This window comes from Oncorhynchus tshawytscha, linkage group LG06 (genome assembly GCF_018296145.1).
Source record: "Oncorhynchus tshawytscha isolate Ot180627B linkage group LG06, Otsh_v2.0, whole genome shotgun sequence".
In the NCBI taxonomy this organism is placed as follows: Eukaryota; Metazoa; Chordata; class Actinopteri; order Salmoniformes; family Salmonidae; genus Oncorhynchus; species Oncorhynchus tshawytscha.
In genome coordinates, this window is record NC_056434.1 from 874,221 (window position 1) to 886,691 (window position 12,471).

At 48.6% G+C, this 12,471-nt stretch overlaps 1 protein-coding gene across 1 annotated transcript in view; it reads left to right on the top strand.

The window, feature by feature from the left end:
* Window positions 1-12,471, top strand: part of tbc1d23 (TBC1 domain family, member 23) — a 72,786-nt gene that overhangs the window by 33,169 nt on the left and 27,146 nt on the right. Inside the window, exons 11-12 of the mRNA XM_042322790.1 lie at window positions 5,629-5,751; window positions 5,972-6,064. Coding sequence (XP_042178724.1) covers window positions 5,629-5,751; window positions 5,972-6,064 — 216 coding nt within the window. The remainder of the gene's footprint in view (window positions 1-5,628; window positions 5,752-5,971; window positions 6,065-12,471) is intronic.

The following is a 12,471-nucleotide window of genomic DNA, read 5'->3' on the forward strand; positions in this document are numbered from 1 at the left end:
AAAAGACACCTGTCCACAACCTCAAACAGTCACACTCCAAACTCCACTATGGCCAAGACCAAAGAGCTGTCAAAGGACACCAGAAACAAAATTGTAGACCTGCACCAGGCTGGGAAGACTGAATCTGCAGTAGGTAAGCAACTTGGTTTGAAGAAATCAACTGTGGGAGCAATTATTAGGAAATGGAAGACATACAAGACCACTGATAATCTCCCTCGATCTGGGGCTCCACGCAAGATCTCACCCTGTGGGGTCAAAATGATCACAAGAACGGTGAGCAAAAATCCCAGAACCACACGGGGGGACCTAGTGAATGACCTGCAGAGAGCTCGGACCAAAGTAACAAAGCCTACCATCAGTAACACACAACGCCGCCAGGGACTCAAATCCTGCAGTGCCAGACGTGTCCCCCTGCTTAAGCCAGTACATATCCAGGCCCCTCTGAAGTTTGATAGAGAGCATTTGGATGATCCGGAAGATGATTGGGAGAATGTCATATGGTCAGATGAAACGAAAATATAACTTTTTGGTAAAAACTCAACTTGTCGTGTTTGGAGGACAAAGAATGCTGAGCTGCATCCAAAGAACACCATACCTACTGTGAAGCATGGAGGTGGAAACATCATGCTTTGAGGCTGTTCTTCTGCAAAGGGACCAGGACAACTGATCCGTGTAAAGGAAAGAATGAATGGGGCCATGTATCGTGAGATTTTGAGTGAAAACCTCCTTCCATCAGCAAGGGCATTGAAGATGAAACGTGGCTGGGTCTTTCAGCATGACAATGATCCCAAACACACCGCCCGGGCAGCGAAGGAGTGGCTTCGTAAGAAGCATTTCAAGGTCCTGGAGTGGCCTAGCCAGTCTCCAGATCTCAACCCCATAGACAATCTTTGGAGGGAGTTGAAAGTCTGTGTTGCCCAGCAACAGCCCCAAAACATCACTGCTCTAGAGGAGATCTGCATGGAGGAATGGGCCAAAATACCAGCAACAGTGTGTGAAAACCTTGTGAAGACTTACAGAAAACGTTTGACCTCTGTCATTGCCAACAAAGGGTATATAACAAAGTATTGAGAAACTTTTGTTATTGACCAATACTTCCGGCGCCGACAGAGATGGCCGCCTCGCTTCGCGTTCCTAGGAAACTATGCAGTTTTTTGTTTTTTTACGTGTTATTTCTTACACTACTACCCCAGGTCATCTTAGGTTTCATTACATACAGCCGAGAAGAACTACTGAATATAAGATCAGCGTCAACTCACCATCAGTACGACCAAGAATATGTTTTTCGCGTTGCGGATCCTGTGTTCTGCCTTACAACCAGTGTAACGGAGTGGATTACATGCAGCGACCCAAAAAAACGACTCAGAAAAAGAGGGAAACGAAGCGGTCTTCTGGTCAGACTCCGGAGACGGGCACATCGTGCACCACTCCCTAGCATTCTTCTCGCCAATGTCCAGTCTCTTGACAACAAGGTTGATGAAATCCGAGCAAGGGTAGCATTCCAGAGGGACATCAGAGACTGCAACGTTCTCTGCTTCACGGAAACATGGCTAACCGGTGAGACGCTATCCGAAGCGGTGCAGCCAGTGGGTTTCTCCACGCATCGCGCCGACAGAAACGAACATCTTTCTGGTAAGAAGAGGGCCGGGGGCGTATGCCTTATGACTAACGTGACATGGTGTGATGACAGAAACATACAGGAACTCAAATCCTTCTGTTCACCTGATTTAGAATTCCTCACAATCAAATGTAGACCGCATTATCTACCAAGAGAATTCTCTTCGATTATAATCACAGCCGTATATATCCCCCCCCAAGCAGACACATCGATGGCTCTGAACGAACTTTATTTAACTCTCTGCAAACTGGAAACGATTTATCCGGAGGCTGCATTCATTGTAGCTGGGGATTTTAACAAGGCTAATCTGAAAACAAGACTCCCTAAATTTTATCAGCATATCGATTGCGCAACCAGGGGTGGAAAGACCCTGGATCATTGTTACTCTAACTTCCGCGACGCATATAAGGCCCTGCCCCGCCCCCTTTCGGAAAAGCTGACCACGACTCCATTTTGTTGATCCCTGCCTACAGACAGAAACTAGAACAAGAGGCTCCCACGCTGAGGTCTGTCCAACGCTGGTCCGACCAAGCTGACTCCACACTCCAAGACTGCTTCCATCACGTGGACTGGGAGATGTTTCGTATTGCGTCAGACAACAACATTGACGAATACGCTGATTCGGTGTGCGAGTTCATTAGAACGTGCGTTGAAGATGTCGTTCCCATAGCAACGATTAAAACATTCCCTAACCAGAAACCTTGGATTGATGGCAGCATTCGTGTGAAACTGAAGGCACGAACCACTGCTTTTAATCAGGGCAAGGTGTCTGGTAACATGACTGAATACAAATAGTGCAGCTATTCCCTCCGCAAGGCTATCAAACAAGCTAAGCGCCAGTACAGAGACAAAGTAGAATCTCAATTCAACGGCTCAGACACAAGAGGCATGTGGCAGGGTCTACAGTCAATCACGGACTACAGGAAGAAACCCAGCCCAGTCACGGACCAGGATGTCTTGCTCCCAGGCAGACTAAATAACTTTTTGCCCGCTTTGAGGACAATACAGTGCCACTGACACGGCCTGCAACGAAAACATGCGGTCTCTCCTTCACTGCAGCCGAAGTGAGTAAGACATTTAAACGTGTTAACCCTCGCAAGGCTGCAGGCCCAGACGGCATCCCCAGCCGCGCCCTCAGAGCATGCGCAGACCAGCTGGCCGGTGTGTTTACGGACATATTCAATCAATCCCTACACCAGTCTGCTGTTCCCACATGCTTCAAGAGGGCCACCATTGTTCCTGTTCCCAAGAAAGCTAAGGTAACTGAGCTAAACGACTACCGCCCCGTAGCACTCACATCCGTCATCATGAAGTGCTTTGAGAGACTAGTCAAGGACCATATCACCTCCACCCTACCTGACACCCTAGACCCACTCCAATTTGCTTACCGCCCAAATAGGTCCACAGACGATGCAATCTCAACCACACTGCACACTGCCCTAACCCATCTGGACAAGAGGAATACCTATGTGAGAATGCTGTTCATCGACTACAGCTCGGCATTCAACACCATAGTACCCTCCAAGCTCGTCATCAAGCTCGAGACCCTGGGTCTCGACCCCGCCCTGTGCAACTGGGTTCTGGACTTCCTGACGGGCCGCCCCCAGGTGGTGAGGGTAGGCAACAACATCTCCTCCCCGCTGATCCTCAACACTGGGGCCCCACAAGGGTGCGTTCTGAGCCCTCTCCTGTACTTCCTGTTCACCCACGACTGCGTGGCCATGCACGCCTCCAACTCAATCATCAAGTTTGCGGACGACACAACAGTGGTAGGCTTGATTACCAACAACGACGAGACGGCCTACAGGGAGGAGGTGAGGGCCCTCGGAGTGTGGTGTCAGGAAAATAACCTCACACTCAACGTCAACAAAACTAAGGAGATGATTGTGGACTTCAGGAAACAGCAGAGGGAACACCCCCCCATCCACATCGATGTAACAGTAGTGGAGAGGGTAGCAAGTTTTAAGTTCCTCGGCATACACATCACAGACAAACTGAATTGGTCCACTCACACAGACAGCATCGTGAGGAAGGCGCAACAGCGCTTCTTCAACCTCAGGAGGCTGAAGAAATTCGGCTTGTCACCAAAAGCACTCACAAACTTCTACAGATGCACAATCGAGAGCATCCTGGCGGGCTGTATCACCGCCTGGTATGGCAACTGCACCGCCCTCAACCGTAAGGCTCTCCAGAGGGTAGTGAGGTCTGCACAACGCATCACCGGGGCAAACTACCTGCCCTCCAGGACACCTACACCACCCGATGCTACAGGAAGGCCATAAAGATCATCAAGGACATCAACCACCCGAGCCACTGCCTGTTCACCCCGCTGTCATCCAGAAGGCGAGGTCAGTACAGGTGCATCAAAGCTGGGACCGAGAGACTGAAAAACAGCTTCTATCTCAAGGCCATCAGACTGTTAAACAGCCACCACTAACATTGAGTGGCTACTGCCAACACACTGTCAATGACACTGACTCTACTCCAGCCACTTTAATAATGGGAATTGATGGGAAATGATGTAAATATATCACTAGCCACTTTAAACAATGCTACCTTATATAATGTTACTTACCCTACATTATTCATCTCATATGCATACGTAGATACTGTACTCTATATCATCGACTGCATCCTTATGTAATACATGTATCACTAGCCACTTTAACTATGCCACTTGGTTTACATACTCATCTCATATGTATATACTGTACTCAATATCATCTACTGTATCTTGCCTATGCTGCTCTGTACCATCACTCATTCATATATCCTTATGTACATATTCTTTATCCCCTTACACTGTGTATAAGACAGTAGTTTTTTGGGGGGGGAATTGTTAGTTAGATTACTTGTTCGTTATTACTGCATTGTCGGAACTAGAAGCACAAGCATTTCGCTACACTCGCATTAACATCTGCTAACCATGTGTATGTGACAAATAAAATTTGATTTGATTTGAAATAATTATTTTCCACCATAATTTGCAAATAAATTCATTAAAAATCCTACAATGTGATTTTCTGGATTTTTTTTCTTCTCATTTTGTCTGTCATAGTTGAAGTGTACCTATGATGAAAATTACAGGCCTCTCTCATATTTTTAAGTGGGAGAACATGCACAATTGGTGGCTGACTAAATACTTTTTTGCCCCACTGTAGGCCGTCTCATCGTTGAGGGAGAGGTTGTTGTCCTGGCACCACCCGGCCAGGTCTCTGACCTTCAACCATATAGGCCGTCTCATCGTTGAGGGGGAGGTTGTTGTCCTGGCACCACCCGGTCAGGTCTCTGACCTCCCAATAAGCTGTCTCATCGTTGTCGGTGATCAGGCCTACCACTGTTGTGTCGTCAGCAAACTTAATGATGGTGTTGGAGTTGTGCCTGGCCATGCAGTCATGGGTGAACAGGGAGTACAGGAGGGGACTGAGCACACACCCGAGGGCCCCAGTGTTGAGGATCAGTGTTGTTTGATGTGTTCTTCCCTACCCTTACCAGCTGGGGACGGCCCGTCAGGAAGTCTAGGATCTAGTTGCAGAGGGAGGTGTTTAGTCCCAGGGTCCTTAGCTTATTGATGAGCTTTGAGGGCACTATGGTGTTGAACGCTGAGCTGTAGTCAATTAACAACATTCTCAGTACAACACAACTAACATGGAGCCCGGTTGAATATAACTGAAGTTGCTGCAGGTCCTTGCAGTAAGTGGCAGTATTGTGAGGGAAGAAGAAGCTTGATAAATGTCATTGGAGAATACCTTTACATTTCTCTGAACTGTTTTAATTCTCTTCAGTGGGTCATGTTAAGTTGCTAGCTTTCATAATGTATGTAGCAGTATGTCTCTGTGTGTGTAGGAGAACCAGACGTGGACTCTCTGTGTGTAGGAGAACCAGACGTTGACTCTCTCTGTGTGTAGGAGAACCAGACGTTGACTCTCTCTGTGTGTAGGAGAACCAGACGTTGACTCTCTGTGTGTGTAGGAGAACCAGACGTTGACTCTCTCTCTCTGTGTCTGTAGGAGAACCAGAACTTGTTTGGGTCCAGCCTGGTGGCACTGAAGGAGGAAGACATGGATCTGAGTCAGGCTCTCTGTCTCCCTGTGTCTGTCCCTGAGATACTGCAGGCCAACCAGCTGCAGCCTGTGAGTAACAACACCCCTGAGGTGCGTTCAACAAGGCTTTCATTTTCGGTGAACATGTTACTGTAGTGACAGTTTTAGTTGGACTGAAAATGTTAGTGGAAAATCACATCTCTAATTACTGTAAGGATTAATGTAGCATTTGAGTAGCAATAACCAAACTACATATTACTTTGATATTCCTACTACATGTAATAGAAATGTCTCTATCGACCTGTCCCAGGAAGGGGTTCGGTTCTTTGTGGTGGACTGTCGACCTGCTGAGCAGTACAACGCTGGACACCTCTCTACTGCCTTCCACCTGGACTCAGACTTGGTGAGACCTTGGGGGGACTGGAGACTAGGGAGAGGGGACGGTAGAGGAGAATGGGGAGGGGGGACAGTACGGTATGGAACAGTAGAGCAGAATAGGGTGAGGAGCCAGTAGAGGAGAGTAGGGCGAGGAGCCAGTAGAGGAGAGTAGGGAAAAGAGACGATAAAGGAGAGGAAACGGAAAGGTATGGAACAGTGGAGAAGAATAGGGAGAGGAGCCAGTGGAGAAGAATAGGGAGAGGGGACGGTAGAGGAGAGTAGGGAGAGGAGACTATAAAGGAGAGGAACGGAAAGGTATGGAACAGTGGAGAAGAATAGGGAGAGGGGACGGTAGAGGAGAGTAGGGAGAGGATACTATAAAGGAGAGGGACGGAAAGGTATGGAACAGTCGAGAAGAATAGGGCGAGGAGCCAGTAGAGGAGAGGAGACGATAAAGGAGAGGAAACGGAAAGGTATGGAACAGTGGAGAAGAATAGGGCGAGGAGCCAGTAGAGGAGAGTAGGGAGAGGAGACTATAAAGGAGAGGAACGGAAAGGTATGGAACAGTGGAGAAGAATAGGGCGAGGAGCCAGTAGAGGAGACTATAAAGGAGAGGAAGGGAAAGGTATGGAACAGTGGAGAAGAATAGGGCGAGGAGCCAGTAGAGGAGAGGGAGAGGAGACTATAAAGGAGAGGAATGGAAAGGTATGGAACAGTGGAGAAGAATAGGGCGAGGAGCCAGTAGAGGAGAGGAGACTATAAAGGAGAGGAACGGAAAGGTATGGAACAGTGGAGAAGAATAGGGCGAGGAGCCAGTAGAGGAGAGGAGACGATAAAGGAGAGGAAACGGAAAGGTATGGAACAGTGGAGAAGAATAGGGAGGAGGTAGGGAGACTATAAAGGAGAGGAATAGGAAAGGAGGTGCCTATAAAGGAGAGGAAGGAGACTATAAAGGAGGTATGGAACAGTGGAGAAGAATAGGGAGAGGAGCCAGTAGAGGAGAGGAGACGATAAAGGAGAGGAACGGAAAGGTATGGAACAGTGGAGAAGAATAGGGAGAGGAGACGGTAGATAGGAGAGTAGGAGAATGGGGGAACGGGGGTATGGAACAGTGGAGAAGATGGAGGAGGAATGGAGAGGGACGATAAAGGAGGATGGAGGAGAAGATTGTGGAGGGGAGGATGGAGGAGAATGTGGAGGGGGACGATGGAGGAGAATGTGGGGGAGGATGGAGGAGAATGTGGAGGGGACGATGGAGGAGAATGGGGGGGGACGATGGAGGAGAATGTGGAGGGGGACGATGGAGGAGAATGTGGAGGGGGACGATGGAGGAGAATGAGGGGGACGATGGAGGAGAATGTGGAGGGGGACGATGGAGAGAATGTGGAGGGGGGACGATGGAGGAGAATGTGGAGGGGGACGATGGAGGAGAATGGAGGGGGAATGTGGAGGGGGGACGATGGAGGAGACGATGGAGGAGAATGGGGGGGGGACGATGGAGGAGAATGTGGAGGGGGACGATGGAGGAGAATGTGGAGGGGGACGATGGAGGAGAATGGGGGGGGACGATGGAGGAGAATGTGGGGGGGACGATGGAGGAGAATGTGGAGGGGGACGATGGAGGAGAATGTGGAGGGGGACGATGGAGGAGAATGTGGGGGGGGGGGGGACGGAGAATGTGGAGGGGAGGAGAATGGGAGGGAGAGGAGAATGTGGAGGGGGGGACGATGGAGAACGATGGAGAATGGGGGGGGACGATGGAGGAGAATGTGGAGGGGGATGGATGGAGGAGAATGTGGAGGGGACGATGGAGGAGAATGGGAGGGGGAGGGAGAATGGAGGGGAGAATGTGGAGGGGGGACGATGGAGGGAGAGAATGGAGGGGAGAATGGAGGAGAATGGGGAGGGGGACGATGGAGGAGAATGGGGAGGGGGACGATGGAGGAGAATGGGGAGAGGGGACAGCGGAGGAGAATGGGGAGAGGGGACGTGGAGGAGAATGGGAGGGGGGGGAGGAGAATGGGGAGAATGTGGGAGGGGGGAGGGGGAAGATGGAGGAGAATGTGGAGGGGGGACGATGGAGGAGAATGTGGGGGGGGGTGGAGGAGAATGTGGAGGGGGATGGAGGAGAATGTGGAGGAGGAGAATGTGGGGGACGATGGAGGAGAATGTGGAGGGGGATGGAGGAGAATGTGGAGGGGGACGATGGAGGAGAATGTGGAGGGGGACGATGGAGGAGAATGTGGAGGGAGGAGAATGTGGAGGGGGACGATGGAGGAGAATGGAGGGGGACGATGGAGGAGAATGTGGAGGGGGACGATGGAGGAGAATGGGGGGGAGGGGGACGATGGAGGAGAATGGGGAGGGGGGACGATGGAGGAGAATGGGGAGGGGGACGGGAGGAGAATGGGGAGAGGGGACGATGGGGGAGAATGGGGAGGGGGACAGCGGAGGAGAATGGGGAGAGGAGACGAGAGGAGAATGGGGAGAGGCTCGGCGGAGGAGAATGGGGAGAGGGGACGGCGGAGGAGAATGGGGGGAGGAGGAGAATGGGGAGAGGGGACGGTGGAGAAGGGGGAGAGGGGACGGTGTAGGAGAATGGGGAGAGGGGGGACAGGATTGAACTGCCCCACAATCCAAAGTAATAAGGTTGATATAGTATACTATCAAAGTATTCACACAAATCAAATTTTATTTGTCAAGTGCTGAATACAACAGGTGTAGTAGACCTCACAGTGAAATGCTGAATACAACAGGTGTAGTAGACCTTACAGTGAAATGCTGAATACAACAGGTGTAGTAGACCTTACAGTGAAATGCTGAATACAACAGGTGTAGTAGACCTTACAGTGAAATGCTGAATACAACAGGTGTAGTAGACCTTACAGTGAAATGTTGAATACAACAGGTGTAGTAGACCTTACAGTGAAATGCTGAATACAACAGGTGTAGTAGACCTTACAGTGAAATGCGGAAATGCAGAACTGAAAAAGCATGTGCGAGCAAGGAGGCCTACAAATCTGACTCAGTTACACCAGCTCTGTCAGGAGGAATGGGCCAAAATTCACCCAATTTATTGTGGGAAGCTTGTGGAAGGCTACCCAAAACGTTTGACCCTAGTTAAACCATTTGAAGGCAATGCTACCAAATACTAATTGAGTGCATGTTAACTTCTGACCCACTGGGAATGTGATGAAAGAAATACAAGCTGAAATAAATCATTCTCTCTACTATTATTCTTACATTTCACATTCTTAAAATAAATCCTTACTGATCCTAACTGACCTAAAACAGGGAATTTTTACTAGGATTAAATGTCAGGAATTGTGAAAAACTGATTTTGAATGTTTTTGGCTAAGGTGTATGTAAACTTCCGACTTCAACTGTATATATCTTTATAAGTAATGAAATACTAACATCTGTTTTGAATATTCAAATAACCGTGCCCATCCCTACAATGTTGTTGGGTTTACAGTTTGAACAGTCCCTCGGATTAGGGTTTACTGTTTGAGCAGTCCCTCGGATTAGGGTTTACTGTTTGAACAGTCCCTCGGATTAGGGTTTACTGTTTGAACAGTCCCTCGGATTAGGGTTTACTGTTTGAACAGTCCCTCGGATTAGAGTTTACTGTTTGAACAGTCCCTCGGATTAGAGTTTACTGTTTGAACAGTCGCTGGGATTACGGTTGACTGTTTGAAAAATCCCTCGGATTAGGGTTTACTGTTTGAACAGTCCCTCGGATTAGGGTGTACTGTTTGAACAGTCGCTGGGATTACGGTTTATTGTTTGAACAGTCCCTCGGATTAGGGTTTATTGTTTGAACAGTCGCTGGGATTAGGGTTTATTGTTTTAAATCCCTCGGATTAGGGTTTACTGTTTGAACAGTCCCTCGGATTAGGGTTTATTGTTTGAACAGTCCCTCAGATTAGGGTTTATTGTTTGAACAGTCCCTCAGATTAGGGTTTATTGTTTGAACAGTCCCTCAGATTAGGGTTTATTGTTTGCCTATACACCACTGCCCCCACTGCTGCGCAAGGAATGATACTGTGCGTTAGTTTTAATGTGGCACAGGAGCACATGTACAACCTTAAATCCGCATACATGGGCACCCTCATAGATATCATCCTGACCAATTTGCCCTCTAAATACACCTCTGCTGTCTTCAACCAAGATCTCAGCGATCACTGCCTCATTACCTGCATCTGTAATGGGTCAGCGGTCAAACGACCACCCCTCATCACTGTCAAACGACCACCCCTCATCACTGTCAAACGACCACCCCTCATCACTGTCAAACGCTCCCTAAAACACTTCAGCGAGCAGGCCTTTCTAATCGACCTGGCCCGAGTATCCTGGAAGGATATTGACCTCTTCCCGTCAGTAGAGCATACCTGGTTGCTCTTCAAAAGTGCTTTCCTCCTTAAATATGCATGCCCCATTCAAAAACTGTAGAACTAGGAACAGATATAGCCCTTGGTTCACTCCAGACTTGACTGCCCTTGACCAGCGCAAAAACATCCTGTGTTGTACTGCATTAGCATCGAATAGCCCCCGCGATATGCAACTTTTCAGGGAAGTCAGGAACCAATATACAGTCAGTTAGGAAAGCTAAGGCTAGCTTTTTCAAACAGAAATTAGCATCCTGCACCACAAGCTCCAAACAGTTCTGAGACACTGTAAAGTCCATGGAGAATAAGAGCACCTCCTCTGGGACACTGTAAAGTCCATGGAGAATAAGAGCACCTCCTTCTGGGACACTAAAGTCCATGGAGAATAAGAGCACCTCCTCTGGGACACTGTAATGTCCATGGAGAATAAGAGCACCTCCTTCTGGGACACTGTAAAGTCCATGGAGAATAAGAGCACCTCCTCCCAGCTGCCCTCTGCACTGAGGCTAGGAAACACTGTCTCCACCGATAAATCTATGATAATCGATCATTTCAATAAGCATTTGAAATGACCGGTCAACTGCCTGGCACCCTCCACAGCAATCCGCCAAAGCCCCCACCATTTCTCCTTCACCCAAATCCAGATAGCTGATGTTCTAAAAGAGCTGCAAAATCTGGATCTCTACAAATCAGCTGGGCTAGACAATCTGGACCCTCTCTTTCTTTCTAAAATTATACGCTAAAATTGTTGCAACCCCTATTACTAGCCAGTTTAACTTCTTTCGCATCGCCTGAGATCCCCAGAGATTGGAAATCTGCCGCGGTTATCCCCCTCTTCAAATGGGGAGACACTCTAGACCCAAACTGCTACAGACCTATATCTATCCTACCCTTCCTTTCTAAAGTCTTCGAAAGCCAAGTTAACAAACAGATCACCGACCATTTCGAATCCCACCGTACCTTCTCCACTATGCAATCTGGTTTCCAAGCTGGTCATGGGTGAACCTCAGCCACGCTCAAGGTCCTAATCGATATCATAACCGTTGTAGATAAGACAGTACTGTGCAGCCGTATTCATCGACCTGGCCAAGGCTTACGACTCTGTCAATCGCCCTATTCTTATCGGCAGACTCAGTAGCCTTGGTTTCTCAAATGACTGCCTCACCTGGTTCACCAACTATTTCTCAGAGTTCAATGTGTCAAATCGGAGGGCCTGTTGTCCGGACCTCTGGCAGTCTATGGGGGTGCCACAGGGTTCAATCCTTAGGCAGACTATTTTCTATGTATATATCAATGATAACGCTCTTGCTGCGTGTGATTCCCTGATCCACCTCTACGCAGACGACACCATTCTGTATACCTCTGGCCCTTCTTTGGACACTGTGTTAACTAACCTCCAGACGAGCTTCAATGCCATACAACTCTCCTTCCAACTGCTCTTAAATGCTAGTAAAACTAAGTGCATGCTCTTCAACCGATTGCTGCCTGCGCCTGCCTGTCTAACATCACTACTCTGGATGGTTCTGACTTAGAATATGTGGACAACTACAAATACCTAGGTATCTGGTTAGACTAAACTCTCCTTCCAGACTCACATTAAGCATTTCCAATCCAAAGTTAAATCTAGAATCGGCTTCCTATTTCACAACAAAGCCTCCTTCACTCATGCTGCCAAACATACCCTCGTAAAACGGACTAACCTACCGATCCTTGACTTCAGCGATGTCATTTACTAAATAGCCTCCAACACTCTACTCAGCAAATTGGATGTAGTCTATCACAGTGCCATGTGTTTTATCACCAAAGCCCCATATACTACCCACCACTGCGACCTGTATGCTTTCGTTGACTCGTTACATATTCGTCGCCAAACCCACTGGCTTCAGGTCATCTATAAGCCCATCCTTATCTCAGCTCACTGGTCACCATAGCAGCACCCACCCGTAGCACGCGCTCCAGCAGGTAAATCTCACTCGTCACCCCCAAAGCCAACACCTCCTTTGACCTTCTTTCCTTCCAGTTCTCTGCTGCCAATGACTGGAAC